This window comes from Salvelinus fontinalis, chromosome 27 (assembly GCF_029448725.1).
Source record: "Salvelinus fontinalis isolate EN_2023a chromosome 27, ASM2944872v1, whole genome shotgun sequence".
Lineage (NCBI taxonomy): Eukaryota > Metazoa > Chordata > Actinopteri > Salmoniformes > Salmonidae > Salvelinus > Salvelinus fontinalis.
In genome coordinates, this window is record NC_074691.1 from 41,205,233 (window position 1) to 41,222,011 (window position 16,779).

At 42.8% G+C, this 16,779-nt stretch overlaps 1 protein-coding gene across 3 annotated transcripts in view; it reads right to left on the reverse strand.

Annotated features, from left to right (window-relative positions):
* si:ch211-278j3.3 (E3 ubiquitin-protein ligase RNF19A) overlaps positions 1-16,779 on the reverse strand; it is a 65,181-nt gene that overhangs the window by 10,859 nt on the left and 37,543 nt on the right. For 2 of the 3 annotated variants that reach the window (XM_055885781.1, XM_055885780.1), the window contains exons 5-7: positions 12,116-12,263; positions 5,826-5,988; positions 5,121-5,235 (exon numbers count right to left, since the gene is read on the reverse strand). In XM_055885781.1, the coding sequence (XP_055741756.1) occupies positions 5,121-5,235; positions 5,826-5,988; positions 12,116-12,263 (426 nt within the window). The remainder of the gene's footprint in view (positions 1-5,120; positions 5,236-5,825; positions 5,989-12,115; positions 12,264-16,779) is intronic. The other variant, XM_055885782.1, reaches the window with a different exon arrangement.

Consider the following 16,779-nt stretch of genomic DNA (forward strand, 5'->3'; position numbering starts at 1 on the left):
TTTGTATTTATTTAACCTTTATTTAAATAGACAAGTCAGTTAACAACAAATTCTTATTTTACAATGATGGCCTACCGGGGAACAGTGGGTTAAACTGCCTTGTTCAGGGGCAGAATGACACATTTTTTTACCTTGTCAGCGCTGGGATTCGATCTAGCAACCTTTTCTGTTACTGGCCCAACGCTCTAACCACTAGGCTACCTGACGCACCAATACATCTATCTTCACCCATCTCTCTCTCCCACGGATGACTGGGTTAAAGTAACAAAAATGGAAACAGGACTGACATTGCCAGCTAGCCTTTCTCTTCCTCCTCCCAGTACATCTAACCTAGTATGAACTTTAACCTGATGTACAAAAGGCTTCACTGTAGAGCGCTGCATCACAGGAACATGAGACCTGGTCAGAAATGTTGGGGACACAATAGTGGTCACATCACAAACAAAAAGGGCCATATTGTCAACGCTACACTGGACATTATAGGATACTGTGGCATCAATGACCCGCAGACAGGGTGACACCAGTACATAGGGATGGGAGAGAGGGGGGGGAGACAAGGAGGAGAAAGACGAAAAGAGAGAGAAAGAGGGATGGGGGAGACAGAGAGGAGAGAGAGAGGAGAGAGAGAAAGACAAGGAGGAGAAAGAGGGAAAGATAGAGAGAAAGAGGGATGGAGAGACCAAGAGAAGGACAGAGAGAGAAAGAGAGACAAGGAGGAGAAAGAGGGAAAGAGAGAAATAGAAAGAGGGACGGGGGAGACAGAGAGAAAGAGAGGAAGAGAGACAAGAAGAAAGAGGGATAGAAAAGAGGGCGTCAGAGCTGAAGCCCACAAGAACAGATAAGTCCTTTCAGATGGAGAGAGAGAGAGGGATGGAGAGATGAATGGATGGAGAGGGGGATGTGTGGAGGAAGAGGGAGAGGCTAATGTGCTGAGTCCCAGCCTTCAGTTCAACAGTGTGGTGATGGTAGTGACACTTCAGAGGCGGCAGGGTCAGGCAGAGCACACATACACAAACCAGTGAGGCAGCAGTAAACTCCCATGCCCCAGGCTTCTGCCAGAGAAAGACCTGGGTTCAAATAGTATTTGCAATTCATTTGATTGAGCATGCCTGGAGTGCCAGATGGGTGGAGTTTGCACTTTTGGGACTATTGCATGTCAAAGATTCATCAGACACAGGTTAAGGATTTGAAAGAAACCTAATACTATTTGAACCCAGGCTTCTGCCAGAGACAAACATGTTATGAAATTACAAGTCATCAAAGAGAATAAGGAGTAAAGTCTATTCCAGGTCTATTCCAGGGCTATTCCAGGTCTATTCCAAGGCTATTCCAGGTCTATTCCAGGTCTATTCCAAGGCTATTCCAGGTCTATTCCAGGGCTATTCCAGGTCTATTCCAAGGCTATTCCAAAGCTATTCTAAGGCAGTTCCAGGTCTATTCCAAGGCTATTCCAAAGCTATTCTAGGTCTATTCTAGGTCTATTCCAGGTCTATTCCAGGTCTATTCCAGGTCTATTCCAAAGCTATTCCAAAGCTATTCTAAGGCAATTCCAGGGCTATTCTGTGTGTGTGTGTTTCTTGTGTGTGTTTCAGCTCTTTTCTCAGATTGAGAGGAGAACCATATGAGGAGATAGCCAGTTGACCAATGGAGTGTGTGTGTGTGTGTGTGTGTGTGTGTGTGTGTGTGTGTGTGTGTGTGTGTGTGTGTGTGTGTGTGTGTGTGTGTGTGTGTGTGTGTGTGTCCTCGGGCCTCTCTCTGGTAGAGTTAAACTTATGACTTTGGACCAGGAACCATCTCAATTCAATTGAAGGGTCTTTATTGTCATGGAAACATATGTTAACTATACCAAAGCTAGTGAAGTAGATAATATACACAAGTGAAATAAACAATATCTCTCAGTAAGCTATATTCTATCTTCACCCATCTCTCTCTCTCTCCCTCTCTCTCTCTCTCTCTCTCTCTCTCTCTCTCTCTCTCTCACTCTCTCTCTCCCTCTCTCTCTCTCTGTCTGTCTCTCTCTTTCTCTCTCTCTCTCTCTCTCTCTGACAGTAAGACAGTCTATCTTCACCCATCTCTCTCTCTCTCAGTAAGACATTCTATCTTCACCCATCTCTCTCTCTCACAGTAAGTCATATTCTATCTTCACCCATCTCTCTCTCTCTCAGTAAGACATATTCTATCTTCACCCATCTCTGACCCAGTAAGACATCAATGTCTGAGTCCCAAACAGCACACTATTCCCTATGTAGTGCACTACTTTGGACCAGGGCTCATATGGAATAGGGTGCCATTTGGGATTACTTCTATTACTATTGCTGTTCTATTGTCCAGGAAGTAGTTTTTCCAAAATACTGCATGTACCATTATAACAACACAGTGTGATGGAAAGTAACACTATTAAACAGATGATAGACTCTGACTTAAACAGCAAATATTATTATAAAAATAAAAAAAATCTTACCCTTTATTTAACTAGGCAAATTCTTATTTTCAATGACGGCCTAGGAACAGTGGGTTAACTGGTTTTAACTGCCTTGTTCAGGGGAACAGTGGGTTAACTGGTTAACTGCCTTGTTCAGGGGAACAGTGGGTTAACTGGTTAACTGCCTTGTTCAGGGGAACAGTGGGTTAACTGGTTAACTGCCTTGTTCAGGGGCAGAATGACAGATTTTTACCTTGTCAGCTCGGGGATTCGATCTAGCAAACCTTCCGGTTCCTAGTCCAACGCTCTAACCACTAGGCTACCTGCCGCCCCTGAATATAGTACACGATGTGATGAAACGTTGAAACTAAGTTGCAAGCTACTTTCGTAGCAAAGCGTTGTAGAACGAGTGTCTTGTGAAACACAGTCCAGACACTGGCTCTTGATTTCTTACCATAACTGATTTGACTGAGAAAGCTGCAGCTATCACCAAGCTACGCTAGCTAGCTGCTGTCAGCTAGATAGGAGAGCTAGTTGCAGCTATCACCAAGCTATGCTAGCTAGCTGCTGTCAGCTAGATAGGACAGCTAGCTGCAGCTATCACCAAGCTACACTAGCTAGCTGCTGTCAGCTAGATAGGACAGCTAGCTGCAGCTATCACCAAGCTATGCTAGCTAGCTGCTGTCAGCTAGATATCTTGAAATCATTGGCCACTTTAATAAATTGATCACTAGTCACATTAATAATGCCACTTTAATAATGTTTACATATCTTGCATTACTCATCTCATGTGTATATACTGTATTTTATACCATCTATTGCATCTTGCATAGGCAAGCTTTGCCGCTCGGTCATTGCTCATCCATATATTTATATGTAGTTGTTGTGGAATTGTTAGATTACTTGTAAGGTATTGCTGCACTGTCGGAACTAGAAGCACAAGCATTTCACTACACTCGCATTAACATCTGCTAACCATGTGCATGTGACAAATAAAATTGGATTTGATTTGCTTTTGATTTGATAGGCTAGCCAGCTGCAGCTATCACCAAGCTATGCTAGCTAGCTGTTGTCAGCTAGATAGGACAGCTAGCTGCAGCTATCACCAAGCTATGCTAGCTAGCTGTTGTCAGCTAGATAGGACAGCTAGCTGCAGCTATCACCAAGCTATGCTAGCTAGCTGTTGTCAGCTTGGCTAAACACAAGGTCAGCACAAGGTTAAGCCAACATAGTACTGAATTAGCTGACAATCTTGAGACGGCAAGTCAGTCAGGAGGGGAGAAGTCCTCAACTTCCAAACGTTGTTCTCGCCAAACCACAGCTAGCTTAAATGACCTCGCTGTACTCACTACTGGGACCAAACCACAGCTAACTTAAATGACCTCGCTGTACTCACTACTGGGACCAAACCACAGCTAGCTTAAATGACCTCGCTGTACTCACTACTGGGACCAAACCACAGCTAGCTTAAATGACCTCGCTGTACTCACTACTGGGACCAAACCACAGCTAGCTTAAATGACCTCGCTGTACTCACTACTGGGACCAAACCACAGCTAGCTTAAATGACCTCGCTGTACTCACTACTGGGACCAAATCACAGCTAGCTTAAATGACCTCGCTGTACTCACTACTGGGACCAAATCACAGCTAGCTTAAATGACCTCGCTGTACTCACTACTGGGACTTTTTGTTGTGATTCCATGGCAAAGATACAACCAAGAAACACCCACTTCAAACCACAACCCCAAGACAAATGTCGTTTGCCTTCAGTCATGTCCGCTAACATTTCTTAATGAGTATTCATGAAAAACAAATCAGGAAGTGCAAGTTGCCCTGTAAATTACGGCCTAACTCTTAGAGTTTAGTGGACAAGATGGAGATGTGTTCTCGTTGTTTGTATTCTCGTTGTTTGTATTCTCGTTGTTTGTGTTCTCGTTGTTTGTGTTCTCGTTGTTTGTATTCTCGTTGTTTGTATTCTCGTTGTTTGTATTCTCGTTGTTTGTGTTTTCGTTGTGTGTGTTCTCGTTGTTTGTGTTCTCGTTGTGTGTGTTCTCGTTGTTTGTGTTCTCGTTGTTTGTGTTCTCGTTGTGTGTGTTTTCGTTGTGTGTGTTCTCGTTGTTTGTGTTCTCGTTGTTTGTGTTCTCGTTGTGTGTGTTCTCGTTGTGTGTGTTCTCGTTGTTTGTGTTCTCGTTGTTTGTGTTCTCGTTGTGTGTGTTCTCGTTGTTTGTATTCTCGTTGTTTGTATTCTCGTTGTTTGTATTCTCGTTGTTTGTGTTCTCGTTGTTTGTGTTCTCGTTGTTTGTGTTCTCGTTGTGTGTGTTCTCGTTGTGTGTGTTCTCGTTGTTTGTGTTCTCGTTGTTTGTGTTCTCGTTGTTTGTGTTCTCGTTGTTTGTGTTCTCGTTGTGTGTGTTCTCGTTGTTTGTGTTCTCGTTGTGTGTGTTCTCGTTGTTTGTGTTCTCGTTGTTTGTGTTCTCGTTGTTTGTGTTCTCGTTGTTTGTGTTCTCGTTGTGTGTGTTCTCGTTGTGTGTGTTCTCGTTGTGTGTGTTCTCGTTGTTTGTGTTCTCGTTGTTTGTGTTCTCGTTGTTTGTGTTCTCGTTGTGTGTGTTCTCGTTGTTTGTGTTCTCGTTGTTTGTGTTCTCATTGTGTGTATTGTCGTTGTTTGTGTTCTCGTTGTTTGTCGCTGTCCTGTCCTTACCCACAGTGACAGCAGCTATGACGGGCGACACGAACACGGACATCATGACGCCACTGGCCACCGTTAGGTAATGTTTACTACCTGAGATATTGTTCTTCTTACAGCGACCGTGGACCTGGGGGGGAGGGGAAGAAGAACTCATGATGTCAAAATGGTCGACATGATCATATAAGGTATCATTAGTCGTTTTTTACAATTTCAATTCATAATAAATGGTTGAATTGTTGTATTTGTGTCACCGATAGCTTAATTAAAATATCACTTGAGAGCAGAAAACGAGCAGACATTAGACTACAGTGAGCGGACATTCTTTTTCTCTCTACAGAAGACAAGGTCCTATATTTCAGCACATGTAGCTGGGTTAGGGGCTAGGGTTAAGGGTCAATATGTCCTCCTACCTTTCAGGCACATGGAGATGGGTTAGGGTTAGGGGTCAACATGCCCTCGTACCTTGCGGCCCATGTAGATGGGCTAAGGTTAGGGGTCAACATGTCCTCGTACCTTGCGGCCCATGTAGATGGGCTAAGGTTAGGGGTCAACATGTCCTCGTACCTTGCGGCCCATGTAGATGGGCTAAGGTTAGGGGTCAACATGTCCTCGTACCTTGAGGCCCATGTAGATGGGTTAGGGTTAGGGGTCAACATGTCCTCGTACCTTGCGGCCCATGTAGATGGGCTAAGGTTAGGGGTCAACATGCCCTCGTACCTTGCGGCCCATGTAAATGGGAATGCCCACTATGATGACGGGGATGGCGATGCCAGCGATGAGAGAGATGATTACTGGGGCGCCGAGCAGCATGCCCACCTGCCACAGCACCTTCCGGGTCTGAGACCACGGCTTCTTCCCCCAGAACGTACAACCTGAGGGACTGGAGGAAGAGGACGAGAGACAGGAAAAAGAGTTTAGAGGACGGACTAGAATGTACAGCCTGAGGGACTGCAATGCATTCATGAGAGTTAGTTTCATATACAATACCTTCAGAAAGTACTCACACCCTTCAACTTTTCCCACATGTTGTTTTTGTTACAGCCTGAATGTTAAATGGATTACATTGAGATGCTGTGTCACCGACCTACACACAGTACCCCATAATGTCAAAGTGTAATTATGGTTTTCCAAAATTTGACAAATTAAAAAAATGTAAATGAAAAGCTAAAATGTCTTGAGTCTTAAGTATTCAAAACCTGTGTTAGAGCAAGCCTAAAAAAAGCTCAGGAGTAAAAAAAAATCTTAACTTCTCTAGGGTAGGGGGCAGCATTCAGAATTTTGGATGAAAAGCATGCCCAAATTAAACTGCCTGCTTCTCGGGCCCAGAAGATAGGATATGCATATAATATTTTGATAGAAAACACTCTAAAGTTTCCAAAACTGTTAAAATAGTGTCTGTGAGTATAACACCTGATTTGGCAGGCGAAAACCTGAGAAAAATCCATTCAGGAAGTAGTTTATTTGTTGATTTTGTAGTTTTCTATTCAATGCCATTACAGTATCCATTAACTTAGGACTCAAATTGCAGTTCCTATGCCTTCCACTAGATGTCAACAGTCTTTAGAAATTGTTTCAGGCTTGTATTCTGAAAAAGGAGGAAGTAAGAGCAGTCTGAATGAGTGGACCCTAAAGTTTCACAGAGCTTTTTCATGCGCACGACCGAGAGAGTGCGTTTCTTGTTTACCTTTTAAATTGACGACGTTATTGTCCGGTTGAAATATTATCGATTATTTAGGCTATAAACAACCTGAGGTTTGAATATAAACATCGTTTGACATGTTTCTATGAACTTTACGGATACAATTTGGATTTTTTGTCTGCCTGTTTTGACTGCGTTTGAGCCTATGGATTACTGAAGAAAACGCGCTAACAAGACGGAGGTTTTCGGATATAAAGAGACTTTATCGAACAAAAGGAACATTTATTGAGTAAATTAATGTCTGCTGAGTGCAACCATATGAAAATCATCAAAGGTAAGGGATTGATTTTATCTCTATTTCTGACTTGTGTAACTCTTCTACTTGGCTGGTTACTGTTTGTAATGATTTGTCTGCAAATCCAATACAACACATTACTGAATACCACTCTCCATATTTTAAAGCATAGCGGTGGCTGCATCATGTTATGGGTATGCTTGTCATCGCTAAGGACTGGGAAGTTTTCATGATAAAAACAAACGTAATGGAGCTAAGCACAGGAACAATCCTTGAGGAAAACCTGGTTCAGTCTGCTTTCCACCTGACACTGGGAGATAAATTCACCTTTCAGCAGGACAATAACCTAAAACACAAAAGTGAAATCTACACTGGACTTGCTTAACAAGAAGACAGTAAATGTGGCCGAGTTACAGATTTGACTTAAATCTGCTAGAAAATCAATGGCAAGACTTGAAAACACTTGTCTAGCAATGATCAACAACCAATATGACAGAGCTTGAAGAATTCTAAAAATAATAATGGCCAAAAATTGTATAATCCAGGTGTGCAAAGCTCTCAGAGACTTACCCAGAAAGACTCACAGCTCTCAGAGACTTACCCAGAAAGACTCACAGCTCTTAGAGACTTACCCAGAAAGACTCACAGCTGTAATCACTGCCAAATGTGATTCTAACATGTATTGACTCAGGGGTGTGTATACTTATGTAAATTAGATTTCTGTATTTCATTTTCAATCATTTTGCAAATATTTAAAAAATATATATGTTTTAATTTTGTGTTTATCGTGTATTGGGAGAAAACAATCTGAACAGTCTGAACACTGAGATCAGTAGGAACCGTCTGAAAAGTAGGAACAGCAATTATCGGATATTGTAGATGGGTGATTTTACTTTATTTTTTTCATTTTGAATTTAGGCTGTAACACAACAACATGTGGAATAAGAAAAGGAGTATGAACACTTTCTGAAGGCACTGTGTAGGGAAAAGGGGTCCATTTCACTGTCTAGGGAAAAGGGGTCCATTTGACTGTCTAGGGAAAAGGGGTCCATTTGACTGTCTAGGGAAAAGGGGTCCATTTCACTGTCTAGGGAAAAGGGGTCCATTTCACTGTCTAGGGAATAGAGGGCCATTAACTGTGTGGGGAATAGAGGGCCATTAACTCTGTAGGGAATAGAGGGCCATTAACTCTGTAGGGAATAGAGGGCCATTAACTGTGTAGGGAATAGAGGGCCATTAACTCTGTATGGGATAGAGGGGCCATTAACTCTGTAGGGAATAGAGGGCCATTAACTCTGTAGGGAATATAGGGCCATTAACTCTGTAGGGAATAGAGGGCCATTAACTCTGTGGGGAATAGAGGGGCCATTAACTCTGTAGGGAATAGAGGGGCCATTAACTCTGTAGGGAATAGGGGGCCATTAAGGCTGTGGGGAATAGAGGGCCATTAACTCTGTAGGGAATAGGGGGCCATTAACTCTGTAGGGAATAGAGGGCCATTAACTGTGTAGGGAATAGGGGGCCATTAACTGTGTAGGGAATAGAGGGCCATTAACTGTGTAGGGAATAGAGGGCCATTAACTGTGTAGGGAATAGAGGGCCATTAACTCTGTAGGGAATAGAGGGCCATTAACTGTGTAGGGAATAGAGGGCCATTAACACTGTAATGGAATAGAGGGCCATTAACTGTGTAGGGAATAGAGGGCCATTAACTGTGTAGGGAATAGAGGGCCATTAACTCTGTAGGGAATAGAGTTCCATTAACTCTGTAATGGAATAGGGGGCCATTAACTCTGTAGGGAATAGAGGGCCATTAACTCTGTAGGGAATAGAGGGCCATTAACTCTGTAGGGAATAGAGGGCCATTAACTCTGTAGGGAATAGAGGGCCATTAACTCTGTAATGGAATAGGGGGCCATTAACTCTGTAGGGAATAGAGGGCCATTAACTCTGTAGGGAATAGAGGGCCATTAACTCTGTAATGGAATAGAGGGCCATTAACTCTGTAATGGAATAGAGGGCCATTAACTCTGTAATGGAATAGAGGGCCATTAACTCTGTAATGGAATAGAGGGCCATTAACTCTGTAGGGAATAGAGGGCCATTAACACTGTAATGGAATAGGGGGGCATTAACTGTGTAGGGAATAGAATAGAGGGCCATTAACTCTGTAGGGAATAGAGGGTCATTAACTCTGTAATGGAATAGGGGGCCATTAACTCTGTAGGGAATAGAGGGCCATTAACTCTGTAGGGAATAGAGGGCCATTAACTCTGTAGGGAATAGAGGGCCATTAACTCTGTAGGGAATAGGGTGCCATTTGGAATGCACTCAGATACTAGCTATAGGGATGTGTTGGCTTGCTCCTCTCTGGACCACTAAACTCTACTACCATAGCTTAGAACTCATGTGAGAAAGACGTGGGTAGTATATAATGCCACATTTTATCTGATGGCTGGAATCTAATGCATCTTTAAAATCCCATAAGCTTTGTCAGTCTGACCGAAATTGACATGACAGGACCTTCGAGTAGAGCCTGATGGTCTGTCTCTTTGGTTACATGTCTCTTTATGTATCTGTGTCCGCTGTCTGTCCTGTGTATCTGCCTGTGTCCCATAGCTACCTGAGGTAGTGGTAACCGTTAGTAACAGTGCCCCATAGCTACCTGAGGTAGTGGTAACCGTTAGTAACAGTGTCTATAGCTAGCTGAGGTAGTGGTAACCGTTAGTAACAGTGTCTATAGCTACCTGAGGTAGTAGTAACCGTTAGTAACAGTGTCTATAGCTACCTGAGGTAGTGGTAACCGTTAGTAACAGTGTCTATAGCTACCTGAGGTAGTGGTAACCGTTAGTAACAGTGTCTATAGCTACCTGAGGTAGTGGTAACCGTTAGTAACAGTGTCTATAAGCTACCTGAGGTAGTGGTAACTAGGGCTTTTGCGGTGACCCTATTACCACCACACCAGCAGTCATGAGTCTTGACTAGGGCTGTGGAGGTCACAAATTTTTGTTAGCCGGTGATTGTCAAGCAAATAACTGTCCGTCTCACCGTAATTTACCTTTAATTAACATAAACACATTTAGTAACTCCTGGCTCCCACACATAGTCTACAAGCTATTTTTAAAAGTCTAATAAGTCTTCACAATAAATCCATGATTTATTTTAGACAGGTCTAAAGAAGCGTGATATGAAGAAAATGTAGACTATTTCAGAAGAACAGAATAGCTTCCTCTGAGTTGTCCTTATGTTAGGCCTGATGTGGCTAGGCCAAATGGCTGTGGGCTGCACTAGTTCATTTAGCGGACAAGATTTGCTTATAATTCCATGGCATTATTTTATATTATTTTATAGTATGAAGAAAACAATTGATCAAAGCTGAAAAAAAATATAAATATTTTCTCCAAAGGATTTGAGGGAGGGCTCACTATTCTGTGTTGTGCGGTCAATAAAAAAATACAGTTGAAGTCGGAAGTTTACATACACTTACGTTGGAGTCATTAAAACTCATTTTTCAACCACTTCACTAATTTCTTGTTAACAAACTATAGTTTTGGCAAGTCGGTTAGGACATCTACCTTGTGCATGACACAAGTCATTTTTCCAACAATTGTTTACAGACAGATTATTTCACTTATAATTCACTGTATCACAATTCCATTGGGTCAGAAGTTTACATACACTAAGTTGACTGTGCCTTTAAACAGTTTGGAAAATTCCAGAAAATGATGCCATGGCTTTAGAAGCTTCTGATAGGCTAATTGACATCATTTGAGTCAATTGGAGTCAATTTTTCAAAAGAAATCAGCCAAGACCTCAGAAAAATTATTGTAGACCTCCACAAGTCTGGTTCATCCGTGGGAGCAATTTCCAAACGCCTGAAAGTACCACGTTCATCTGTACAAACAGTGGTGATCCTAACTGACCGGGAATTTTTTACTAGGATTAAATGTTGTGAATTGTGAAAAACTGAGTTTAAATGTATATGGCTAAAGTGTATGCAAACTTCCGACTTCAACTGTAGGTCCTCCTATATGCTTAATGTAGAGTTATTAATGTAACTTTAGTTGTTCTACAAACGTTGGTCTGATATGTTTTGATTTTTAATACATTGTAAGGCTGCAGGATGCGACTCTAATGATGATTTTAAATGAATAAATAAATGAGCTCTGCTTTGTTTGTCGATAAACGTTCAGCTTAAAATGTCGATAAACTGTGAGGCTATTTGTTCACATTGTAAGAGGTGGCAATGGGCACGTGGTAGTAGGCTATAAGCACAAATGTTCCATTAGCGGAAAACACCGTTTGAGACCATCAGTCTTTTGCATGACAATAACCGGCTGACAAAATTAAACGACTGCCACAGCCCTAGTGGTAACCGTTAGTAACAGTGACTAGCTACACGAGGTAGTGGTAACCGTTAGTAACAGTGACTAGCTACATGAGGTAGTGGTAACCGTTAGTAACAGTGACTAGCTACACGAGGTAGTAGTAACCGTTAGTAACAGTGACTAGCTACATAAGGTAGTGGTAACCGTTAGTAACAGTGACTAGCTACACGAGGTAGTGGTAACCGTTAGTAACAGTGGCTATAGCTACCTGAGGTAGTGGTAACCGTTAGTAACAGTGACTAATAAGTAACAGTGACTAGCTATATGAGGTAGTGGTAACCGTTAGTAACAGTGGCTATAGCTACACGAGGTAGTAGTAACCGTTAGTAACAGTGGCTATAGCTACCTGAGGTAGTGGTAACCGTTAGTAACAGTGACTAATAAGTAACAGTGACTAGCTATATGAGGTAGTGGTAACCGTTAGTAACAGTGGCTATAGCTACACGAGGTAGTGGTAACCGTTAGTAACAGTGGCTATAGCTACCTGAGGTAGTGGTAACCGTTAGTAACAGTGACTAGCTACCCGAGGTAGTGGTAACCGTTAGTAACAGTGACTATAGCTACCTGAGGTAGTGGTAACCGTTAGTAACAGTGACTAGCTACCCGAGGTAGTGGTAACCGTTAGTAACAGTGGCTATAGCTACACGAGGTAGTGGTAACCGTTAGTAACAGTGGCTATAGCTACCTGAGGTAGTGCACGTCGGTGATCTCTTGCATACACAGCCAGCAGAACTGGCAGGCGCACACGGTACAGTTCATCCGGTTACAGCTGCCATCGTTGGTCTTCATGATGTAGGCCCCACAACGAGGACACGCCTTGATCTCCTCTGACTCTGGGAGGAGACAGAGAGACGTGAGACAGAGAGACGTGGAAGGACATGACTACTATGGCAGTATGTAAAGAAAAAGAAGACTATGTATGTACTACGACTGGCTACATACAGGATGACTACTATGTGTTTGTAAGGTACTACGACTAGCTACATACAGGATGTCTGACTGCTATGTGTTTGTAAGGTACTACGACTGACTACATACAGGATGACTAATATGGGTTTGTAAGGTACTACGACTAGCTACATACAAACACATAGTAGTCAGACATCCTGTATCTAGTCAGTCGTAGTACCTTACAAACACATAGTAGTCAGACATCCTGTAAGGTACTACGACTGACTACATACTGTATGTCTGACTACTATGTGTTTGTAAGGTACTATGACTGACTACATACAGGATGTCTGAACAGTCTGAACAGAAGAAACAGTCTGAACAGAAGAAACAGTCTGAACAGAAGAAACAGTCTGAACAGAAGAAACAGTCTGAACAGAAGAAACAGTCTGAACAGTAGAAACAGTCTGAACAGTAGGAACAGTCTGAAAAGTAGGAAGAGTCTGAACAGTCTGAACAGTCTGAACAGTCTGAACAGTAGGAACAGTAGAAACAGTCTGAACAGTAGAAACAGTCTGAACAGAAGAAACAGTCTGAACAGTAGAAACAGTCTGAACAGTAGGAACAGTCTGAAAAGTAGGAAGAGTCTGAACAGTCTGAACAGTAGGAACAGTCTGAACAGTAGGAACAGTCTGAACAGTAGAAACAGTCTGAACAGAAGAAACAGTCTGAACAGAAGAAACAGTCTGAACAGAAGAAACAGTCTGAACAGTAGAAACAGTCTGAACAGTAGGAACAGTCTGAAAAGTAGGAAGAGTCTGAACAGTCTGAACAGTCTGAACAGTCTGAACAGTCTGAACAGTAGGAACAGTAGAAACAGTCTGAACAGTAGAAACAGTCTGAACAGAAGAAACAGTCTGAACAGTAGAAACAGTCTGAACAGTAGGAACAGTCTGAAAAGTAGGAAGAGTCTGAACAGTCTGAACAGTCTGAACAGTAGGAACAGTCTGAACAGTAGGAACAGTAGGAACAGTCTGAACAGTAGGAACAGTCTGAACAGTAGAAACAGTCTGAACAGTAGGAACAGTCTGAAAAGTAGGAACAGTCTGAACAGTCTGAAAAGTAGGAACTGTCTGAAAAGTAGGAACTGTCTGAACAGTAGGAACAGTCTGAACAGTAGAAACTGTCTGAACAGTAGGAACAGTCTGAACAGTAGGAACAGTCTGAACAGTAGGAACAGTCTGAACAGTAGGAAGAGTCTGAACAGTAGGAACAGCAGGAACAGTCTGAACAGTAGGAACAGTCTGAACAGTAGGAACAGTCTGAACAGTAGGAACAGTCTGAACAGTAGGAACAGTCTGAACAGTAGGAACAGTAGGAACAGTCTGAACAGTAGGAACAGTAGGAACAGTCTGAAAAGTAGGAAGAGTCTGAAAAGTAGGAAGAGTCTGAACAGTCTGAACAGTCTGAACAGTAGGAACAGTCTGAACAGTAGGAACAGTCTGAACAGTAGGAACAGTCTGAAAAGTAGGAAGAGTCTGAACAGTCTGAACAGTCTGAACAGTAGGAACAGTCTGAACAGTAGGAACAGTCTGAACAGTAGGAACAGTCTGAAAAGTAGGAAGAGTCTGAACAGTCTGAACAGTCTGAACAGTAGGAACAGTCTGAACAGTAGAAACAGTCTGAACAGTAGGAACAGTCTGAACAGTAGGAACAGTCTGAAAAGTAGGAAGAGTCTGAACAGTCTGAACAGTCTGAACAGTAGGAACAGTCTGAACAGTAGGAACAGTAGGAACAGTCTGAAAAGTAGGAGCAGTCTGAACAGTCTGAACAGTCTGAAAAGTAGGAACTGTCTGAAAAGTAGGAACTGTCTGAACAGTAGGAACAGTCTGAACAGTAGGAACAGTCTGAACAGTAGAAACAGTCTGAACAGTAGGAACAGTCTGAACAGTAGGAACAGTCTGAACAGTAGGAACAGTCTGAACAGTAGGAAGAGTCTGAACAGTAGGAACAGCAGGAACAGTCTGAACAGTAGGAACAGTCTGAACAGTAGGAAGAGTCTGAACAGTCTGAACAGTAGGAAGAGTCTGAACAGTCTGAACAGTAGGAAGAGTCTGAACAGTCTGAACAGCAGGAACTGTCTGAAAAGTAGGAACTGTCTGAACAGTAGGAACAGTCTGAACAGTAGAAACAGTCTGAACAGTAGGAACAGTCTGAACAGTAGGAACAGTCTGAACAGTAGGAACAGTCTGAACAGTAGGAAGAGTCTGAACAGTAGGAACAGCAGGAACAGTCTGAACAGTAGGAACAGTCTGAACAGTAGGAACAGTCTGAACAGTAGGAACAGTCTGAACAGTAGGAACAGTCTGAACAGTAGGAACAGTCTGAACAGTAGGAACAGTAGGAACAGTCTGAAAAGTAGGAAGAGTCTGAAAAGTAGGAAGAGTCTGAACAGTCTGAACAGTCTGAACAGTAGGAACAGTCTGAACAGTAGGAACAGTCTGAACAGTAGGAACAGTCTGAAAAGTAGGAAGAGTCTGAACAGTCTGAACAGTCTGAACAGTAGGAACAGTCTGAACAGTAGGAACAGTCTGAACAGTAGGAACAGTCTGAAAAGTAGGAAGAGTCTGAACAGTCTGAACAGTCTGAACAGTAGGAACAGTCTGAACAGTAGAAACAGTCTGAACAGTAGGAACAGTCTGAACAGTAGGAACAGTCTGAAAAGTAGGAAGAGTCTGAACAGTCTGAACAGTCTGAACAGTAGGAACAGTCTGAACAGTAGGAACAGTAGGAACAGTCTGAAAAGTAGGAACAGTCTGAACAGTCTGAACAGTCTGAAAAGTAGGAACTGTCTGAAAAGTAGGAACTGTCTGAACAGTAGGAACAGTCTGAACAGTAGGAACAGTCTGAACAGTAGAAACAGTCTGAACAGTAGGAACAGTCTGAACAGTAGGAACAGTCTGAACAGTAGGAACAGTCTGAACAGTAGGAAGAGTCTGAACAGTAGGAAGAGTCTGAACAGTAGGAACAGCAGGAACAGTCTGAACAGTAGGAACAGTCTGAACAGTAGGAAGAGTCTGAACAGTCTGAACAGTAGGAAGAGTCTGAACAGTCTGAACAGTAGGAAGAGTCTGAACAGTCTGAACAGCAGGAACAGTCTGAACAGTAGGAAGAGTCTGAACAGTAGGAAGAGTCTGAACAGTAGGAAGAGTCTGAACAGTAGGAAGAGTCTGAACAGTCTGAACAGTAGGAAGAGTCTGAACAGTCTGAACAGTAGGAAGAGTCTGAACAGTCTGAACAGCAGGAACAGTCTGAACAGTAGGAAGAGTCTGAACAGTCTGAACATTATGGGTGTATCCCTGTCAGACTACCTTCTCCGTACAATGTACTGTATCATGACTAGTATGTGAAATGTATGTATTACACTATATATACAAAAGTATGTGGACGCCCTTCAAATTATTGGATTCGGATATTTCAGCCAAACCCGTTGCTGAAAGGTGTATAAAACACAGCCATGCAATCTCCATAGACAAACATTGGCAGTAGAATGGCCTAACTGAAGAGCTCAGTGACTTTCAATGTGGCACTGCTATAGAATGCCACATTTCCAACAAGTCAATTCTGCGAATTTCTGCCCTGCTAGAGCTGCCCCGGTCAACTGTGAGTGCTGTTAGTGTGAAGTGAAAAGTCTAGGAGCAACAACGGCTCAGTCGCAAAGTGGTAAGCCACACATGCTCACAGAACGGGATCGCCAAGAGCTGAAGCGAAGTAGTGCGCAAAAATCGTCTGTCCTCGGTTGCAACACTCACTATCGCATTCCAAACTGCCTCTGGAAGCAACGCCAGCACAAGAACTGTTCCTTCTTTGGACCTTCTTTGTGTTAACAAACCTCCAAACGAGCTTCAACGCCATACAACACTCCTTCCGTGGCCTCCAACTGGTTTTAAATGCTAGTAAAACTAAATGCATGCTCTTCAACCGATCGCTGCCCGCACCTGCCCGCCCGTCCAGCATCACTACTCTGGACGGCTCTGACTTAGAATATGTGGACAACTACAAATACCTAGGTGTCTGGTTAGACTGTAAACTCTCCTTCCAGACTCACATTAAGCATCTCCAATCCAAAATTAAATCTACAATCGGCTTCTTATTTCGCAACAAAGCCTCCTTCACTCATGCAGCCAAACATACCCTCGTAACACTGACTATCCTACCGATCCTTGACTTCGGCGATGTCATTTGCAAAATAGCCCCCAACTCTCTACTCAGCAAACTGGATGTAGTCTATCCCAGTGCCATCCATTTTATCACCAAAGCCCCATATTCTACATACCACTGCGACCTGTATGCTCTCGTTGGCTGGCCCTCGCTACATATCCATCGCCAAACCAACTGGCTCCAGGTCATCTATAAGTAAAGCCTCGCCTTATCTCAGCTCACTGGTCACCATAGCAA